Below are 22,621 nucleotides of genomic sequence, written 5' to 3'. Positions count from 1 at the left end.
TTGTGTATCCACTGGACACAGCACTAAGCTATGGCTTTTGTCTAAGAGCTTCTGAACCTTCCCTGTACCCATTAATGTAGCAACTACATTGAGATGATAGCAAGGCCTAAGAATCAGACATGTTACTTATTTGTGCACTTGTGTTCTTATGTAAAACAGGGATAAAATAACACTAGCCATACAATTTCTTGTAAAGCTAATGTGATGTAGCCAATATAAAGTCATTAGTACAGTGCCTAGAACATAGAAAATGCTAATGTCAGCCAATGCAATATCAGTGCTTCAGAAAGGCCAGAGTATTCCACGTCAAAAAACTCCCCTCAACCAAATCTGAGCAATTTTATTAACTCAAAAGCTAAGTCAGTTCATCACCCACTAGGGTGTCTCAACCCAGAGTGCAAGCAACAGTCACTTGGGAAACTTTGAAAAAGAACCAAGGCCCAAGATTCACCCTGTAACCTCAATCCAGATACTGATTTAATCGTTTTAGGGAGTGGTCCAGACATCCATATTTTTAAAGCTAGTGTTATAAACTTATCTAGACCAGGCTGTAGTCCCTCCTGAAGATTGCTTTTCACTGCCAATGCAATCTCCACTTAGAGTAGTTCAAATTTTTTTTTTTTTAAATGGCAAGGTCCAATCTAGAGAGAAAGGCTTACAATAAAATTTCACTTTAAAACAAAATTTAAAAGAAAGGCCATAAAGAAAGCAAAAGAAGCAAACAGGAAGCAGAAGGAGAGAATGGAAGAAATTAGGGTTTACTGAAAAAAAATGTGACAATTTTAGCTAATATTTACACTGTTATTTTCATGTGCTAAAATTCCCAAGATCTGTATTCCATATGGTCTCATTTGAGCTTTATGACAATCTAGTGAATTATCATCATATCCCTTTTACATGTGAGGGGAATGAAGCACTGAGAGGTTAATTATTCAAGGTCATACACTGAAACAGTGACAGACTTGAATTTCAGTCCAGGATTGATTCCAAACCCTTCCCCTTAAATGTTATGCTATGCTATACTATCACCCTGTCCAAAAATAAGTCTTACCTGATATGAGGCATATACCTATAACCTTTAATTCATTTTTATTTCAAAAGTCAAGACAATAATCTACTATTAAAACAAACACATCAGCAATGATAGTTTTCGAATACTGAGATTATAGGTAATTTTATTTATCTACATTTGATAAATTTCCTATAATGAATATGAATTCATATTTTGAAGTAAAAATTATATTTAAAGCAAGCTTATCACAGAATTTTTATAGTTCCCAAAGTCCGTGACAAATCTATATTACCCTCCAGAAATATTGAAACTAAGTAAAGAATTATTCTTTAGTGATACATACAATCACCACAAGGGGCAACTCTTTCTCAATTTTCTTTTCATTCGTAAAAATACATGAAAAATATGTACCTGTGCACTGTCCTCCATTGGTTGGATCTCCATAATAACCCGGCATGCAGTCTTGACACTGTTTTCCTGTGGTGAGATTTTTACAGTGTTCACACACATTGTTATTGATGCAAGTGCTGTGTCCATTACACTGGCAAGCTAAAGAAAAATAGTAAAAGTATTACAAATATATACATAACGAGAGCTAGCTTAATAGCTAAAAAGACAGGAATTTATTTTAAAAATATGAATCCCAACAAACTCCAAATGGTCATTTTCCAAGTTTTTTTAAATGCATAACACCTGTGCCTCGCAAACATTAACAAGACAATATAAACAATGGATTCTATGCAGAAATTTTATCTTATCTTCTATAAAATGCAGATATAATATGCAACATAAAAATGATAACTAAGGAGGTACTGTTTTTAACATTTTCCTTAAAAGTCCTTATGAATGCTTTCTAGTAAGTTACAAAAACACAAACTAAATAATATAGCTTTATAAAGGATGTTAAATGCATCCTAATTACATTTACAGTTGAAAAGAATAAAACAAACAGAAAATTATACAGTAATAGATTCTTCAAGAAAATGAATTGTACTAAAATGAACAAAAAAACACTTTTAAATTAATTTGCACAAATGGTATCTTTTTGAGGCTAGAAAAGTTTTAAAGCTTGTGTTTACTAAAATTCTACTTGAATTCGAATTAAACAGCATAGAATTTATAAGCTCTTTTTGTTATCTTCATAAATGAGACTTAGTCTGTTTGAACATTGATATAACAACAGAATCCAAAAATTTCAGATTGAATAAAAGTTGATACATAAAAATATATATTCTTAACACATATTTGGGGCACTATATTAACTTAGTTTGGAAACTATCTGCCCAATCAACATCATTGTCACCCTCATAAACATTTTCCCTTGTTATAATATAAAAGGAATTATGCAATAATTAAGAGAAAATTTAGTATCAAAGGAAAATGTTACATAACAATGATACAAAAAAATATTACTTTTAGAATAGTCAGTTTTATTTTTGAATGTAGAAATATGCCTTTGAAAAAGTCAATGATGGTAACCTTATTCTAGTAAGATGTTTCTACATCAACAGTTTTCAAAAAGAAATTTATATAATTTTTATAAGAACAATGATATTATTAAAAGCTTTTGTTTTAGTGTTATACTTAAAATATTAAGTTACTGCTTCATAAAAAATTTATTACTAATAAAAAAATTTATTACTAATTAATTTACTCAGTAGAAAACAAAATTTATTGAGTGCCCACTACATGTACTTAAAGATCCAAAATAAGGAATGGAGTACGGTAAGTACTTTATGAAATTTCTGTCCACATGAAGAAATCATCAGGAAAAAAAAAAACTCCTTTAACTATGAATAAGGGGGATGAATTTAACTCCCAAAATCTAACATTTTCCTCATAGATTATCACTAATAATAATAAAATTTGCCAACAACAATAGGAATTTGGGTACGGTGACAGACAGACAAAACTAGAGAAGAGTAACCCATGCTACCTCTTACACTAGTAAGAGGTAGGGTTGCATACACCTGTAATACCAGTAGCTGGGGAGGCTGAGGCAGTAGGATTTCAGGTTTGAAGCCAGCCTCAGCAACTCAACAAGGCCCTAAGCAACTAAGAGAGACCCTGTCTCTAATAAAATATTAAAAACTGCTGAGGATGTGGCTCAGTGGTTATGCACTCCTAGGTTCAACCCCCTGTACCTAAATAAATAACCCGATACAATACTATTCAACCTTCCCTTCTAGAATGTTGGATCAATACCTAATAATTCTTGCAGAATACATTTGTACTTTACAGGTTCTAATACCAACCTGTGGAACACAAATAAAACTGAAGAGAAGTCATCAATTCTATTTTGTTTAAATTTTAAAACCATCCCAGATGGCTTCTCATTTACGGATACACAAACAGAAAAATATCAAAATAAAACATAATGACAAATTCAGCATATAATATGCAAATAAAGTACACAGTTTGGGAAAATGTTTACCCTCTAAAACAGATGTGCAACTTTAAAAAATATCTTCTTGACATTCTCAATAAATTTAAAATGTATACACATAAATTCAAGGCAAAGATTTACCCAACAGCATTTTAAACATAGGCTACCTTAAAAGAAATGGGAATTATCAGGTGCTAAAAATGAAGCAGGAATTTAAAGCAAGAATAGTAAAGTTTAAACAAGCAACAGGAAGCATGGGCTTTAAATCCAGCAAGGCCAGGAGATGTCACTGCTGGCATCCTCAAGGAATGGAGCTAAACCGAACATGTTCATAAAGTGAAGCCATGAACTGCAGCCCCTATGTGTGAAAAAAAGTACTAAAACACATCATGAACCAAAGAACCTGAAGTCTACTGAAGAATGTGCATGAAAGCAAAAAGACACTTGTTAAAAACTTAAAGCCCATGGGACACATTATGTGTTGGATGGAAATCCACAGTAAAGGAGCTCTAAAATCAAACCTCAATATAAAATCTTCTTTGCAAGAAGAAATTTCTCATAGGCCTTAGGAAAAAGGTAGAAATGGCCTTTTAAGACAATTCCACAGCTCAGGACACATAAATATTCCACAGGACATGGACTAAAACCTTTTTTTGTAAAGAAATAGATAGTAAATATTTTAGGTTTTGCAAGCCATATAGACTCTGTCATAAATACTCATCTCTGCCACTCTCTGTAGTACAAAAACAAAAAAATACACAAAATTAGGCAGAGGACCAGATTTGACCTCCCAACCTTGGTTTGCCAATATCTATCAAGGAAAACAACCACTTACTGAGTTAAATCTCACAATGAAAAACTAAAACAGACCATAAAGAAGAATCAGGAGTAAAAAGGAATGAATAATAAAACTGAAAAATGCCAGATAAAAATTTTAAACATGTTTAAAGAAATAAAGTAAGGCATAAATATAATGTCATCAAATAAAGAATATGAAAAAATACATAGAAATTATTAAACAAGAAAATTATAAAGTTGAAAAGTACAATAACTAAAATTTTTTAAAAATACACTAGACATACTTAACCACATATCTAAACAGGCAGAAGAAAGAATTAGCAAACTTAAAGATGGATCAATATAGATTATAATCTGAAATACAGAGAGAAAAAAGAATGGAGATGGGTTAACAGAGCTAAGAATGCATAACATCATTAGGTGCACCAACAGGGTGCTTTGGGAGTGAAGACAGAAAAGATGCCAAAATTACTTGAAGAAATAATCTCTACAACTCCTCAAATTCAATAAACAACACAAATCTACATATCCAAAAAGATTGACAAATTCTAAACAGGATAAACACAAAAGATTCACAAACAGATGCATTATAATAAAAATGATGAAAGTCAGGAAGAAAATCTTGACAGCAGCAAGAGAATTCACTGTGAGCAGGTCCACCTCTCAAGAAATATTACAGGACCTCTATAAGAGATACCAAGAGACCATAGAGATCCCTTCAATGTCATACAAAAAAATAAAGAGCACTGGTAATAGTAACTATTTAAAATAAAAGGGTAAAAATTCATATCTCTTCTTTTCTCTGTTACCTGATTTTATTTATATATATATTTTTTTTTTCAATATTATATGTAAATTTATATATGTATACATAACATTAATTATATATAACATCATACATAAAAGTAAAGGCTAAATGTTTTCTATTTACACCTGAAGTCCACCCTCACTAATTCTGTTCCATGTTTTACTACAGTTTCTAGCCAGTGCAATAAGAACAAAAGTAAAATGCATGACTTGGAAAGGAAAAAAAAACAACCCAACAACCCTACTTATTGCAACTTTAAGAAAATCCTTTAAAATATCTGCAAGAAAAGCTACTAGAGTACAAATAAACAATATAATAAAGTAAATTGCAGTCCTACAAAATAACAAGTAATTGGAAAATTAATCTCTTTAAAATTCTAGGCTTTTTCTTTTGTTTGTTTTTATTGTAGTTTTTTTGTTTGTTTGTTTATTTGCTTTGGTACTAGGGATTGAACTCAGGGAAACTTTATCACTGAGATACTTTTCCAGTACTTATTAATTTTGAGATAGGGTCTCACTAAGTTGCTGAGAGTCTTGCTAAAATAGCCGAGGCTGAATTCAAATGTGCAATCCCCTTGCCTCAGACTCCCAAGTCTCTAGGATTACCAGCTTGCACAACTCCTTCTTATAATAATTCCATTTTAGTGTGATAAAGAAATAGGATAAAACATTTTGATAACTAAAAACCATAGAAGCTACCTATGCGGTCTCCCAATGTCCTCCAAAGGAAAAGAAAAAATAAGAATTTTTAAAAGAAAACTTCACCAAAACTACACCGTCTTTATAATCAGACAACAGAAATGACAGTCTTCAAAACAATTGTAGGTTAAAAAAGAAAAAGACAAATCCAAGGAAGGAATCTCTTTTGCTCCCACACCACTGCAAGGATTTGTGGTGTGCTAGGCTTTACCTAGATACATCATGGAAAGAGAAAAGAGTGGAGCTAGCCTCAAGTCTAAAGTTGATACATAGGTCTGTGTCACAAAGAGAAATATTGCAGCAGTCCTTGTAGACCAGGACACCCCCTATAAGGACAAGACTTAAACGTGGGCCCAATTTGAAGGAGCAGTGTCAGGTTCAGTGTCAGGGGACAAATAAAGTACAGGGCACAAAAGGGAAAGGCCTTTTGGTAACTGGCTTTTTGAGGCATAAAGAAATATAGTGAAAAAATTAAATTCTTGCAAAAAATTAAAAAAACACCATATTCAGAGTACAGAGCACACATAACCTTAACACTATCACCAAATGTTTACTATTCTGACAGAGGAGATTACCACAAACTAGGAATCTTATAAATTAAAACAGTGCCCCAAAAATTTAGTGAATCTATAGTTATTATTTAAAAAATAAGAAACCAGATCCATCACTCTCTAATCAATGCATATTCCTCTGGAAAATTCAAACACAAAGCAGAAGACTCTAAGCTCTCCAAACAGAATTAAATACAACCAAGCCAACATAACAGTGCTTAAAAAAGCATCTTAAATCAGAAATTCAAGCATTACAAATAGAATAGATATAAAAGAGAGAAAGAAGAAAACAGAGTTAACTAAACTCTGGTAAGAAATGAGGGGGGAAGTATCTCATTTTATGAAGTACACAAGGAAGAACAGACTCCCCTGAAAGTTTAATGAGGCATTTTAAAAAAGGAGAACAACCAAGAAAGATGTAATAAAGGAAGAAACAAAGATGGGCAGAAATGGAAAAGAATTAATATTTAAAACTATGATTCATAAATACTTCTCAGAAATAAAAGAATTCCCCTGGACATGCTTATGATCACTAGCCCCCATCTTCCAAAAGTAACCTCTACCCTGATTTTTTGTTGGTGGCAGTACTGGGAATTGAACTCAGGGGCACTCAACCATTGAGCCACATTCCTTGCCCTATTTTGTATTTTATTTAGAGACAGAGTCTCACTGAGTTGCTTAGCACCTCACCATTGCTGACTGAGGTTGGTTTTGAACTTGCAATCCTCCTGTCTCAGCCTCCTAAACCAATGGAATTACAGGCATGTGCCACCATACCCGGCTCTACTCTGACTTTTCTTTTTTCTTTTTTTTAGTTGTTGATGGACCTTTATTTTATTCATTTATTTATATGTGGTGCTGAGACTCGAACCCAATGACACACATGCGAGGCAAGCACTCTACCACTAAGCCACAACCACAGCCCCCTCTACCCTGACTTTTCATCCATCAAATAGTTTTGCTATCTTTGACCTCTAGGTAGACTGATTAATAGACCAAGTCCTGTTTTGTGTCTGGCTTCTTTGTCTCAATGTTACAAATTTGTTCCTGCCATCTTCATTGTTCCAGTATATGGAGTTGTTCCAATTTCTGTACTGATCTGACTCTTGATAAACACCTAGGTGACTTCCAGATTCTATCTACTGAAACCATGCTGCTATGTACATTCTTGTACATCTCTCCTAGAGAGCCTGAGTAACTCTCTGCTGGGTATTAACCTCTAGCAGAGTTGGCAAATGTTTTCTATAAAGGACCAGAGAATAAACATTTCAGATGGTGTGAATACAGTCACAAATTCCTCCTGTCCTTATTTCCCTCCTTCTTTCCACCATTTAAAAATGTAAAATCATCCAGGCTTAGAGGCAATATAAAGTAAAGTCCCACGCAAATTTTTCACCTGGTGCGCTACACCCAGAATTCCTGGATCACAAGCATACCCTACACAATAGTTCCGAAATATTTACCATTTGGACTTTCAAAACACAGAACATGAAATATCCAATTGTTCCACATTAATGCCAACACTTAAAAATTACCACTTCATTTTAAATATACTTGTAGGTGAGCGGTGGCATTTTAATGTGCTTTTAATTTACATTTCTCTCATTACTAAAGAAGTTAAACACCTTATCAGATGTATGAGCCTTTTGAATATTGTCTTTGTGATGTACCTGTTCAAGTGTCTTGCCCATATTTCTATTATACATTTTATTACTGGTTTGTGAAAAATCTTAATTCTCGATAAGTTTTATTTGTGAGGTGTATGTATTATAAATACCTTCTCCCATCTTATAGCTTACTCTGTTAACTCTCTCAATGATGCTTTTTCAAAAATAGAATTTCTCAATATTTTAGTACACTATATCATAATTTTCCAAATAGTTATTTTTTTGTATTCTGCTTAAAAAAGCATTGCCTACTTCAAAGTTCTTAAAAATGTCATGCTAATGTCAGATACCAGAAGTTGCACTGTTTTAGCTTCCACGTTTAGATTCAAAATCTGAATGGAATTAATTTTTCCATATGACATAGGGGTCTAGATACAAATTTCAGAGATCTAATCTAACCCAGCATCATTTGTTCAAAAGACCATCCTTTCCTGTTGCATGTCATTGTTTTATTTTCCCCCATATTCTATGGTTTGGATATGTGCCCCCAAAAGTTCATATGCTGGCAGCCTGTTCTTCAGTGTGGTGGTGTTGAGATGATGGAGCCTTTAAGAGGTGTGGCCTACTGGAAGGTAATTAGGGCAGTACCCTTAGAAGGGATCATTGTAGTTCCCCCAGGACAAAGTTAGTTCTTTTGAGAGGGGATGTTATAAAACAAGGCTACCCAGTGTGCTTGGCTCCTTCTACACACTGCAGTTTCCTTTTCCATTTCTCTGCCACATTGTGATATACCAGAGGCTGAACAGATGGAGCTGCCTGATCCTGAACTTTAAAATTATGAGTTAAATTAATCTCTTTCCTTTATGAAGTACCCAGCTTCATAAAGAACACAAAAAGAACAAAGAAACCATAAACACAGATGTTCCATGATCATGGTGGGATTACATCCCAATAAATCCATTTTAAGGTTAAAAAAAAAAAAGCCTTACTTCAAAAATGCTTTTAATACAACTAACCTACCCAACTTCTCAGCTTAGCAACACTGTACACTGCAGTGTATCAGTTGTTCACCCTAGTGACAGCATGGATGACTGGGAAGTCAGCTCACTGCTGCTGCCCAGCATCACAAGAGTATTGTGCCCATCCCTAGCCTGGAAAAGATTAAAATTCAAAGTACAGTTTCTACCAAATGCCTATTGCTATCATACCACTGTAAAGTCAAAAAATAGTTATGTAGAACCATGTTAAGTCAAGGACTGTTTTTAATGTGGGCATGTTTTTACAATTTCTATCAATTTTCATGGGTTTATCTGTCTGTTCCTGTACCAATTCTACACTGCTTTAACTACTATGGATTCATCATAAGCACTGACAACAGGTAATCATAAAAATTTGTATCTATACTTTTCTATTCTTGCTTTTTGAATGCTCAACGCAAAATTATGATAATACCAGTCACAGAACTCCAGAGACCATCTCTGGATCATTGCTAACTGAAATTTTTTCTTGACAAAGAAGCACTCATTTCTCTTGTCACATATATTATTCCTGCTCATCCCTTAAAAAAAATTGCAGAGACTTGTAGGATTCATATCTTTTTCTTCTGCAATGCCACTGCATGCAGAAAAATTATTTCTGACTTAAACACAAATTTCTCGATATTCAAAGAATTTATGAAATCACATGCATTCTTCTAACTCTTGAATTATAAAATTTTCCTAGCAAATCCTATTTTATATTTGAACTGGATGGTAGTAACCGTGTGTGTGGTGTCTATGTCCCCATAGCATCATGAGGTATTCAAATAATTCCTCTACCCTTTTCCATTTTTTCCTTCTGAAATTTCTATTAAAAATATTCAGAATTTTTCATTATATCCTCCCTATCTTTAACAACCTATTTTCATACTTTGCATCTTGTATTGCTTAATTAATCTCTTTCCTTTATATATAAGAAATATATATTTCTTCTGAACTCTGAATTTCAGTTTCTTCATATTTACCTTCTAGTTTATTAATGATCTCTTCAATTATATCTAATCATCTATTTAATACATCCACTGATGGCTGTCAAACTTCTAGACCCTCTCAACAAACAGAGCTAGGAAACAATTGCATGAATACTAACTCATGTACACACACACATATTTACTTCTATATACTTTTTAAAATAAAAATGAATTCATACTACTCTCTTAGGCTTTTATCTAGCACCAAACAGTTCATTTAGCCTTAACTCTTTGCTTATTTTTAACCTTTTCTCTGAAAGTAAGAAGCCTAGCTCCTATTAAATACAAATTACTTATTTGTTCAAATCCAGTATACAAATAAAGTATTGCTAGAAACTGTTAACTTGTACCTGTGAGAAACAAATTTACCAGAGTACAGTGTATTTATGTATGGCTTTCTCCTTTTAGTATCAAAACACTTTTTCCAAAAGTTAAGTCATTTTTTTGTGAGATTATGGCATTTGCAATAATATGGGTAGATTCAATTCTCACAATTTACATTTCAAACCTGGGATCCCCTAACTTCATGGTTAACTTATTTTTAAATTTGTGATATGCAGCAAGAATTTGGAGGGGGATCATAGGGATCAAACACAGAGCCTTGCACATGCTAGGCAATTGCTCTATCACTGATAGAGTTTGGATTTGATATGTCCAAAAGCTAATGTAAAAGACAATATAAGAACATTCAGAAGTGAAAGTATCTGCTTATAAGAGCCTTAATTAATTCCTTGATGAGATTAACTGAGTGGTAACTAAAGGCAGGTAGGGTGTGGCTAGAGGAGATGGGCATTGGGGAAGTAGTGGGTATATACTTTGTATCTGGCAAGTGGAGTCTCTCTGCTTTCTGATCATCATGTGAGCTGCTTCCCTTTACCACACTCTTCCACATGATATTCTGCCTCACCTCAAACCCCCAGGAAAAAACTTTCTGTGTATGGACTATGACCTCTAAAACCATGAGCTCCAAATAAACTTTACCTCCTCTAAAATTGTTCAGTTCAGGTCTTTTAGTCACAGCAGTGAAAAGGCTGACTAAAACAACTACTGAGCTACATCCCTAGCATAAAGCATGGATTTTGATAAATGCATAGAGTTACATATCTACTAAATCAGTAACATACCCCCATAAGTTCTGTCCCTCATAATTTCACAGTGATGTCTCCTTAAAAATCAATCCTTAACACTACTCCTAGCAAATAACTGATTGATTTTTCATCCACATACTTTTGTCTGTTTCAAATTGTCTTCTAAATGAAATAATACAAACTGTAGTCATTGGATCAAGCTATTCCATTAAGCAAAATACATTGAGGATTCATCTATCTTTTTCTGTGGATCAATAGTTTGATCCATGTTATTTTTTATATATATATATATAACATAGTCTTTGTATAGGGTACTGTTACAATATGTGCCACATTCTCTTGGTTCATCTGGTCTCAGTACTGTACATTGTCAGTGTCTCATCTAAGGCATGTTCTGCAGCATCTCTCTATTTTCTGCCTCAGGGTTTTCACTTGTGCCAGGGAAAGCTATTGGTCAGACATGCTGATATACTTCTGAACTAGCAGGGAATTAATATCTACAAGAACATTGCTTAACCAGTGGAGGATAAGAGGCAGTGGTTATATGCCCCAGCCTCCCAGTACCTCAGTGGGATTAATTTTGAGGAGCATTCAACATAGTTCTTTGTAAATCCTTGGTGGGTCTGAGTCCCAGTTTCCCAGTGTGGTAGCCAGATTCATAATGTACATATTATTAGTTTTCTGGTTACTTTTTGAAACTCTCTTGATTCCCTCACTATGCCTCCTAAAATCATCTCCCAAATAAACCACCTCACCCAAATACCTTTGTCAGGCTATTACCTCTTCTGGACCACTCTTTACCCAATTAACCCTGTGATTTGTTCCCTCATCTACTTCAGTTGTTTATTTCACTTTTTAGTGTGGTATTTTCTCAATCTACTTTAAATAGCAAGCCTTATCCTCTTCTTTCCTTTATTTAGATACTAGCACTTACCACTATTCTAACTTCATTGTATGAAATTAATTTTATGAATTTTAATTAAAATGAGTTACATAAATGCAATGATTTCAGTCTAATTCGTTAATTTTTGTGACTTTAATACCTAAAATATTCTTTAGCACAAGCAGGCACTCTATAAAAATGTCTGAATAAATTAATTTTCAAGAAGATTGATTATATTTAGCATAAGTATTGATTTCCTATGAAGTAAGCCCCTGAAAAATTACATTTAATTCTTCAAAATTGATTAGTAATGAATACCACTGGCAGCTTTCAAATTAAGGCCAGATGACTCACAGATGTTATAGGCAACTCTACAATACTTACCATAAAGTTTCAGTGTGTATACTGAATTTCTAGAGAACTCTAAGATATACAATGGTATAAGCAATAAAACTTTATAATATATTGGTTCATTCAAGGATAAACTGTAATTATTTTCATCACATTTTTATTACCTGGACACTGGATAAAGGACCACTCATAGTTTCTTTCTTTAGGGCACAGACTGGTGTCAAGTACCATCTCACTACTGTGAATCCCAGCAGGCTTCACTGGTCCCCGTGAAGACCCTTCAATGCAGTGTCCTCGTCCTGTATTACTAGGATCATTGCACCAGCCACATCCAGGCTGTTCTAAACACTGTCCACAGGTTCTCAATCCAGAACAATTCTGAGCTGTGTGATAGAAACATTAAAAAATATGTTATGTGACTTTATAGTCAAATAGAATTGTAAGCTAAAGGAAAAATAAACTTAATTATGAAAAAAGATAGTGTCATCAACTATAGTTAATGAAGTTAATGTATTTTTTTGCACTAGTATCTATGAGATAGGAATTGGCAAGCAAATAAAATGTATATAATGAACAAAGACGAGATAAATGAAGTGAATTGGACAATTTTTTTAAAAGGGGATGATAATCATGACATGGAGAAAAATGAAGTCAAAACTTAGAGACTCCTGAGGACCTTCTCACTATTAATACTTTTCAGGAGCTGATCCAGGGGCCTACAAATGAGCTGTACCATTGTCTGTGATACAGAGCTGTGTTAGCCACCCCTATTATACATCCTACAGGTCCTTCAATGAGAACCTCTGCACTTTCCCCTTGGACATCAAGTATAAGTGATGCCTGCCCATTCCCTGAGATTCCTGAACTCCATTTAGACTGCTTCACAAAACCAATGCTCTTCCCAAGGGTCCAAAATACTAATATTTGCTTATATAAATAAACTCAATTTCACCCCAAGAGCACACCCAGTGGGAACAAACAAATATGATACTCTGTTTCAGTAACAACCAGCTATGTGCACTCTTTCAGGGCTGCAGGATATCTCCAAGACTGATTTGCTGAAGCTCAACTTTTTGAGGTATAACCTATGAGACTTGCTACACTTACTATTGTTGTGATGTCATGAAAGTCTGACATCATATTCATAATCACTGCTATGTGATGCTTTAAGCTTTAATCCCAGCATCCTATACTGGGCTGAAATATTTTGTAATTCTTTTATTTTTACTTTGCTATGACTGGTATACTTTATTTGGGAATTGTTTATCTATTAAAAAAATAGTGATAGACATATAAAGCACCATGAGGATGTTTTCTATCACTTGCTAGAAAAGCCCAGAGGGGGGAAAAACAAGGTAAATTTCTGGCAGACTCAGTTTCATTAGTGTAGTATTAACAACTTAGCTGGCACTCAGTGTTTAACACTGCTGAAAGAAAAATGTTCCTCAGATTACTATAAATAGGAATGGTGTGGGTTTCTTGATGAATATCAGGAACTCATTATGGTAGCTCTGTAGACACACTAGAACATTAAAGATATGAAGAATTTATCAATGATGATATTCTTTTTTGTGAATTCTTTTCTTTTATCCAATCTCAAGAGATTGGATAAAAGAAGATGGAGAGTAAGTACTACCTCTTATATTTCCTTAATAAGAAATAAAAAGAAAGACTACTCTGAGTCATTGAACACAAACAGCTGATGTTAACCTTGTAGACAAATAATTCATTAGTATGAAGAGTCTTCCCTTTGAAATTCACATTTCTTCCAACAGTGCCCAGTAGTTAATGACACTTCATTTAGAAGACAAATGAACATTCCATATTCTGCCATCTCTCCTTAGTTTATGTGGTTTGAAATATTTCTCTTATGTCTATGTACTTAGTCCATGGTACTATTAACTGGTTTACTCCCATTGTCCTCAAAACTATATTGGCTTGCTATATAATTCATAGGACATAATGCAAAAATCAAATTAGTTATGGTATGTTCACATTCCAATTATTTACTATCATGTGATGGTTTGCAGTAAAATTCACCTAGGTCTTGCACAGAATAAATTTGATTTCTAATATACTATAGCCTATGTGTATTTCCTAGGAAAACAAATTTTATCTTAGAATTATTTTTAAGGAAAAATGATCATTAAGATATCTTAGCATTACAAACAAATTAAATTATTCTCAATACAACACTCCTGCTAGTGCTTTCTAAACAGGTAGGGAAATCTTAGGTTAAAGAATCCTGGGTTTCTTGCCCTGAATGACAAACTATTAATCTTCTGATCTGTTTATCTATTCAATTTTAGGATTTAATGACAAGTTATAAAATGTCATGTTCAAAGCAACATCTAAGTCTCTTGGATTTCATTTTCAATATAAAACTATTGAATATGGTAATGTTGGTTTCATTTTGGTTCAGGAATGGAAAATAACATGCACTGTTGAAAAACTTTTTTAAAAAAATCATTTTTTAATATTTAATAATGACTCAAAAACTAACAGATTTTGTTTTATATTTTTCTTACAGATAAATAGTATTACAGCACAAATTGGGTGTCAACATACTTTATATACAAACAGAGATCATGGTATATATGTGTAATAAGAATGGTAATGCAGGGGCTGGTGTTGTGGCTCAGAGGTAGAGCGCTCACCTAGCATGCATGAGGCACTGGGTTTGATCCTCAGCACACATAAAAAAATAAAATAAAGATTTGTGTTCACCTATAACTAAAAAATAAATGTTTTAAAAAAAAAGAATTGTAATGCATTCCGCTGTCATTTTTTTAAATAAAAAAAAACAGTATTACAGGAAAGGTTATATATGCTGTGCTATTGTCCTTAATGTTATGGATAGTGTAGAGACTATACTTGAATTAAAGAACATTAAATCAATAATTTTATTTTATTTATTTGGGAGGCTTTGAATGTCAAATTATAAAATATTCATTGTGATTTTTTAAATGTGTAAGAATTGGAAAAATCAATCCACAAGAAAACGGTCATCAAATTTAAGAAATAACTGCCTTTAATTGTAAAGAAATATCAAGTTTTAAATTAGACAAGTAAATAAAATCTACAAAATACTAAAAGAAATACAAATTTTTGCCAGGTACAGTGGCACACTCCTGTAATCCCAGAAGCTAGGAAGACTGAAAGCAAAAGGATAGAGAGTTCAAAGCCAGTCTCAGCAACTTAACAAGGCCCTAAGCAACTTAGCAACACCCTGCTAAGTGGTTAAGAACCCTAGGTTCAATCCCCAGAACCAAGAAAATAGAAATACAGATTTGTGAGAAATATATTCTCAAGTTTCTTATTATTCTAGTTTTACTATTTCACTTTGGTTTCATTTTCATTTGAACTTCTATATATTAAAAACTAAATCTTCTATTATTACTTTAAATAATGCCCTTAGAAATTCATTTTCACAAATAAAGCATCTATTTTAAAGCTATCAATTATTAATGATCCTACTTATTAACAAAGCTTTCTCAGAAGCCGTTAGGCAAAATTAATCTTAAAATATATTTCCTTTCTTCAATTTGTGAATTTTAAACATTGATGCCACAATATAGTAGTAACTGGAGAATATTGCTAAATTCACATTTGCCTCTCATTTCCAAAGACGAGTTTCCCTTAAGTTCCTTTTACCAGAAAACCAATCACTGACACAGTTTTCTAAAAGCAACATGAAACTTATATACAAACAGAGATCATGGTATATAGACCTTTTCTAATATAATGCTTTATTTGAAACTATAAATATTTTTTAAAGATTACTGTAAATGGTAAATAATCAGGCACCTATAGTAGAAAATGATAATATAGATCTATTATATATAATTAATCATAAAAAGATACAAAGCTAGAGACAGGGATATAGCTTGGTTGGTAAAGTGCTTGCCCCCCATGCACAAAGCCCTGGGTTCAATCCCCAGCACCACAAATATATATATATATATATATATATATATATATATATATATATATATATACACACACACACACACACACACACACACACACACATATATATATGTATATATATACATATATATACACATATAAAGCTAAAAGCATGAAAAAGTCATCATCCAAAGGTCAACAACTTGAAAAAATAATAGTTGCTTTAGTTCTTAGATTTGAGCAAGAATGTCATCTTCACCCCTAGTCACAATTTTATTTTTTGGCATTTTTTTAAAAACTCAGTACAAATTTGCTGGTTAAAAGTACAAGAAAAAAAAATACTAATAATTGAAAAGAAATTTGTTTTTCACAAAAAGCGGATCAGTGCCAGGTAAGTACTACTTCAGAAATAGGAGGTTGCCTTGAGGTAAGATACAATACCCTTCTTCCCCACAATGATGCACAGACCATATAATTAAAAAACTCTGCAACAAAAACAACCATTATAGTAGTGCTGACATCATCAGCACAAATGAAGCCTACACAGCCACAGGAATGGCACACATGACAGAGAAGATAACTCAGATTTCACTCTAAGTAACTTATAAGTTCTTAAGAGAATAAAAGCTTAGAGACTTTCATTTAACCTACCTTTTTTCCTTTTTTAAAGTGAAATATATCACACATATGGAGTAGTACATAAAGAAAAATGTGAGACTAATAAAGTATTATAAATAAACACTCTGTTCCTGTGCACAGCTTGAAAGTGAAACATTGCCTCCCTTCTGCCACTTCCCAGTCAGCACTCCAATCTTCTCCCGGAACTCCCGGAACTACCTACTACCTGATATTTATGAGAACAAGTCTGTGCTTTACTCTATTGCCACCTACATATGCATTCCTAAACAATACAGTTTAGTTTTGTCCATTTTTTAATATTATCTAAATGAACTCTATCAGTACCTACTCTTCCATGTTTGGCCTCTTTCACTTAACATCAATGTTTGTAGAAAGACAAAGAGGACCACTTAGAATAGGAGAGGCTAAAGACCATCTCATCTCCTCAATAGTCTCCAGCCCTGATAGTCAACTCCCCTAGCAGCTGGCCTCTAGTTATAAGATGATTTCTATGCTATCAAAGCTACTTCAGACCAACAACTCCTCAGTGTCTATACAAAGTCCCTAAAAGGAGATAGCAACAAGGAGCTCAACCTATAATATACCCAGCAAAAAGGAACAAAAGGAAGATGGTGAACTGATGCAAAACCCTGAACTGGACCTAAAAGAGTTGTAGGATGGGAGGAGAGGCAAGATAATAACAGTGGAGAACTGAGAGCTATCTTTAAGAAAAAGGATTTAAACTTGGGATAAAGATCTAGAGAGGTTTCTCTAGTAGAGAATTGAAATAGTTTCTTCCTCTGTCCATTTAATAACTTTCAACCATGAACACATACATGCCTGAGTTTAATAGATACTGCACCCCAAGTAATTATCTGTGTCCCCTTTGGCTGATCTATAACTGCAATTGCCTTGGGGGCTGGCATAAACACACCAGCATATTCACTGAATGCAATCTTTTCAAACTTTGCTTTTTACAGGATTAAGTACTGGAAAAAAAATAAATTCTAAGGACTCTTGTTCCCTCTGTCTTGACACTCAGAAGTTGAGAAATAGGAAACTGAGAAAGAATAAAAAATTCCTTTCATTTTACTATGCCTGTTAACACTTAGCAAGTAAATGAATGTTTTGCTTTGTTCAAATCAAGGAGCCCTGGATGAACGTAAATTTGGACACCAACTCTATCTCAGATAATTCTACAGCTACCTGTGGTGATGAAATGGTAACTCTTGGGCCCCTACAAAGCATATTATTTTTTAAAAAAAATCTAGATCAATTATAAGATGGACAGTACCTTATGAGTGGGACATGGATGCAACATTGAGAAGTGGGTGGCAGGAGCAGCAGGAGTTACCTTTTCATCTTTCTAATTCTGAATATGAACAGAACAATTAATTCAGGTCCCTATGGACAGGCACATTTTTGATCAGCCTCAGTTTGGGAGACAGGATTATGGGAAGACAAACCATATTCTCTGTTAGCACGGTACTAGCTAGGGCAAGGACCTTCTCCCAAGCAGAAGGAGCTGCACAGGTCCTGAACTCCCCCCAGGCCACCAAGTGCTATCAGAAGAGTGATGTAATTCTCTTGGCAGCTGCATTCTGATGCAGTCTATTTTGGCAAGCAGAGCCACTCTCATAACCATAGGATACCCAGTATCAAAACTTCAGTCAGATGTATCCTTATCCTGTACTCCACATAAAATATGGGACCAGCAAGGGGCAGAGCTTTCTCTTGAAGAGTAACCCACAGCAAGTCCAGCACTGCTCTACTGCCATGACTCTCCATATGACACCAAGATTCTGCATCCTGCATTTGTAATATGTGTATCAACATTGGAATTTTTTGATCAAAAAAATGCTTATGTGAATCTAATCATAAAAAAAATAATTAGACAAATACAAATTTATAGCCTTATAAAACAACTGACAAATATTCTTCAAATATCCTTCAAAAACAACTGACAAATATTCTATCAAAGTCATGTAAGAAAAAGAAGACAGGAGAACTATACTACATTAAAGGACACTAAAGAGGCACAACAAAGCAATATGTGATTCTTGAGGTGAGCATTGCCATGAAGTGTCACGTCGCCTCCCATCTACACTCAAGAGTTCAGAGAGAAGAGACTATAAATGTGGCAAAATGTTAATTTTTAGGGGAAGATATTTAGTAGAATTCAAAATGATGATACAATACAAATCACAGGCTAATACCACTAGCAGATTTTAAACTTGGCTGTGACAATATTTTTTCTCATTAGTTGAAACTTCCTAAAATGTCTTATTCCTCGTTCTGTCACAGAAATATGATTTATGTTGTTGTTAAATAAACAGTCACTCTAGATAAACACTTACGGGAGCAGGTGGCAGTCTGCCACTCCAGACACTGTCCATATGGAAAGGAAATGATGTAGGCATTGGAGTCGACGCACCGCCTTGTACTGCTGCACCACATGCACTCCATGCCATTGCTTGTGCAGTTGGAACAGGATGTCCTTAGAGAGCATGGCTTTTTGCATGGCCTTGCATTTTGATTTGGGCTAACTGGAATAAATCAGCAATATAAGTATTTCATTAATTAAGTGCATTTTAACACAAATGTATGGGTTTAATTCTGTTATTTATGGAATGTTTCAATTAAGCCAAGTGTGTCATCATAACATAATGTGATAAATAAAAATAAAGATGATATGTCAATACTACTTAAATTTGAAAATCTGTAATTCCTGTAAAGTTTTAAATTCCTTACATATAGTACCGTTCTAAAAATTATGAAGGTAATATAATCTGCAACCTAGTTTTTCTATGTACTTGATACTATGCATTATTTACTTCCCCAGCCACAATTTTTTATGTAAATATTCCACAAGTTATCACAGCAAACATCTTGGCAGTGAACATGTGTCTGACATAAACAAACAATAAAAATACAACTCTCTGTAAAATGTCTATGCAAATACAATATTCATAATACCCTTAGGATAGTCTTAGGATAGTTATTATCTTTTTAAAAAAGTAAATAATAAGGATATAGAGAAAGTAGAAACTATGCACTGCTGGTGGGAATGTAAAATTGGTGCAGTCTCTATAGAAAAGAGTATGGCAATTCCTTAAAAACTCAAACAGAATTACTATATCATTTAGCAATTTCACTTTATACTATGTACCCAAAAAAAGTTAAATCAAAAACTCAATATTTGTGTACCCACATTCATAGCATCATTATTCACAATAACTAAAAGGCAGAAGCAACCCAAGTAGCTGTTGATGGATATATGGGTAAACAAAATGTGGCACATACATATAACAGAAATGTTATTCAGCCTTAAAATTCTGACACGCTACAACATGGATGAACTGTGAAGACATATGCTATGCTAAGAGTAAGCTGCTCCCAAAGGTATAAAAACTATGATCTACAACATGTGATGCCTAAGTCTCAAATTCACCCAGACAAAACAATGCTGGTTTCCAGGCTCTAAGCAGGTGGAAAATTGGCAGCCATGATTTAACGAGTTCAGAGTTGTGGTTTTGCAAAATAAGAATGTTTTGGAGATGAATAGGTGTTGATAGTTGTACAACAGTGTGAATGTCCTTAATGTCCTTAAATGTACCCTTAAAAATAATTGAAATGATAAGTTTATATTATACATGTTTACCACAATAAATATGCAAAATTTTATAAGAAGTCAATATTACTTTCTCACTTAATGAAAATCCATTTCAAAAGATACAAATATTTCTGTTTACTTGACAACTAAAACATTTATCTATAAGATTAAAAAGTCTCAATCATTAGTCTTAAAGACAAATCTTTCAAACACTACTACGATAAATGTAAAAGACATTAGCAAATTAAGAGATTATTACTATACTATAACTACAACCATATATTCATAATCACAATATTTTAGTAAATAGATTTATAAAAAAATATATAATTTTATTTTTAATTAATGCTGAGATAAATAACAATAAGTGGGGAATGTGGATAAAAATAAATATCAGGGAATCAGTGTATCATAAAAAGATGGTGTGAATTACTTCAGATTATACCCTGGAAAAAGGTGGTGCAGAGAGGGCTTGAAATGCATTTTTAGCCCAGTGTGGTGGTGTATGACTATAATTCTAGCAGCTCAGAAGCCTGAGGCAGAAGGATCAGGAGGTCAAAGCCAATGAGGCTCTAAGCAACTCAGTGAGACCCTGTCTTCTAAAGAAAATACAAAATAAGGCTGGAGATGTGCCCCTGAGTTCAATCCCTGGTATTCATCCTCCCTACCCCCAAACAAGAAAAAAAAACATTTTAAAATAAATGCTAATTTTCAGGAATACTTACCAACAGGTTTTTCACAGACAAGTCCATCTGCCATAGATGTGCAAGGATTTGCCTTTAAGCCTGCAACTGCAGCCCTTTCTAGGTATGCACAGAATCCAGAATCATTTGGTTCACCAGGAAGCCACTGTAAAGTCGTATTTGTAAAAGGAGACATGTCCTCCCATCCCCAGTAGGATATATTGATTTTGCGCAAGCCTACCCAAGGTGACACTTTCTGTAAACAGGAAAAGAGGCATTTTTAAAAGTTAGATGTAAAACTACTGACTCGTGTTCTTCATCAAATAAAAATATGATTTCAATTTAAAATTACACTGGACAATATACAGAACCACCTGTGTAGTAGTCAATTTTAGTACCAATACTAATTAATAATCCTGGCACATTTTAGATGATGTAGAATAGAACACTATTTTAAGTATAGTTTTATTGTTTATATACATGTTTAGGGTCATTTATTTAGCCTTTATGAGTCTGTTTTCTATGGAATGGGGGTATAAATAAATGCCTAATTTAAATATCTATCATATGAGGCAAAATCATTATAAAACTGAACATATTGCTACTGCTGCACCTGTCAGTATTATTACTACTATCAAATTAAAGGGTTACTTGGTTATGGGGTTAAGAATCTAATGATAAATTGTCACCATCTGCATTGTACAAAAACAGAAAACAAAATCAACAAACACAGTATCGAATCTAAATGAACACTTCATAACGATTTCACACCAAAAAACTGAGAAAGGAGTAGCTGACTCTCCTAATTCAGACCTTCACTACTACGAAGTTCATTTTACACAACTTCAGATTAAATGTCATCCACTTTCATTAATAAAGTACTCAAGAAAACTGATAACATATGATTCTTGTTCTGAAATTTTAATAGGTGCACAAAAACCACATAACTATTCTTAATGCTTTCAGCAATATTTAGACTTAAAACAAAATTAGACTTAAATCAAAATCTAATCTATATTTACATATTTTATTTTAATCATTATTGTGATTTAAAATATGCTATATAATGTTATGGTTATCCAAAAAATGATATATTCTTGATGCAAATTACTATCATCACAAAATTCTATTAGATTATAAACACCTTAGTTTTAATTTATATAATACATATATATTCTAAGATACTAAGCTACCAATATTTATTATCATGTAAGATCATTTCAAAATTGCACATCATTCCTTTTTTAATAATTAAACTATGGGATGCCAGGATAGAGAAAAGATATGCCTCTCCAACAATATAAAAATGATATTTATTCCATTATTAATTCTAATTATGTTGTACAAATGGTCCTAGAGGTGTAAAAGATAGCTTTAGAACTAGAAGTTTGCAAAGTACATAAATACAATGAATTTTATACAGATATTCCCAACAGATATTTCTTCAAAAAAATAAAATCCCTTATGAATTTTCATCATGATATATCTCATATTGCCAATGGAGTACAGTACACATAGTAATTAATCAAGAAATTTTTCTAAACAAAGTTCATTAGAATAAAAATGGTTATTTTCTACAATCTTGCAGAATGCCTGATACAGAGATGG

General features: G+C 33.3%; 1 protein-coding gene across 1 annotated transcript in view; it reads right to left on the bottom strand.

Moving 5' to 3' along the window:
• Nucleotides 1-22,621, bottom strand: part of ATRNL1 (attractin like 1) — a 716,619-nt gene that overhangs the window by 534,024 nt on the left and 159,974 nt on the right. The window contains exons 16-19 of the mRNA XM_081268108.1: nt 21,056-21,269; nt 19,075-19,263; nt 12,355-12,573; nt 1,424-1,561 (exon numbers count right to left, since the gene is read on the bottom strand). Of these exons, the coding sequence (XP_081124234.1) occupies nt 1,424-1,561; nt 12,355-12,573; nt 19,075-19,263; nt 21,056-21,269 (760 nt within the window). The remainder of the gene's footprint in view (nt 1-1,423; nt 1,562-12,354; nt 12,574-19,074; nt 19,264-21,055; nt 21,270-22,621) is intronic.

The sequence above is a fragment of the Spermophilus citellus genome (assembly GCF_964194105.1).
Source record: "Spermophilus citellus genome assembly, chromosome: 15".
Taxonomy (NCBI): Eukaryota; Metazoa; Chordata; class Mammalia; order Rodentia; family Sciuridae; genus Spermophilus; species Spermophilus citellus.
Note: the sequence above shows the minus strand (reverse complement) of the source record. Positions and strands in the feature narration are given on the sequence as shown.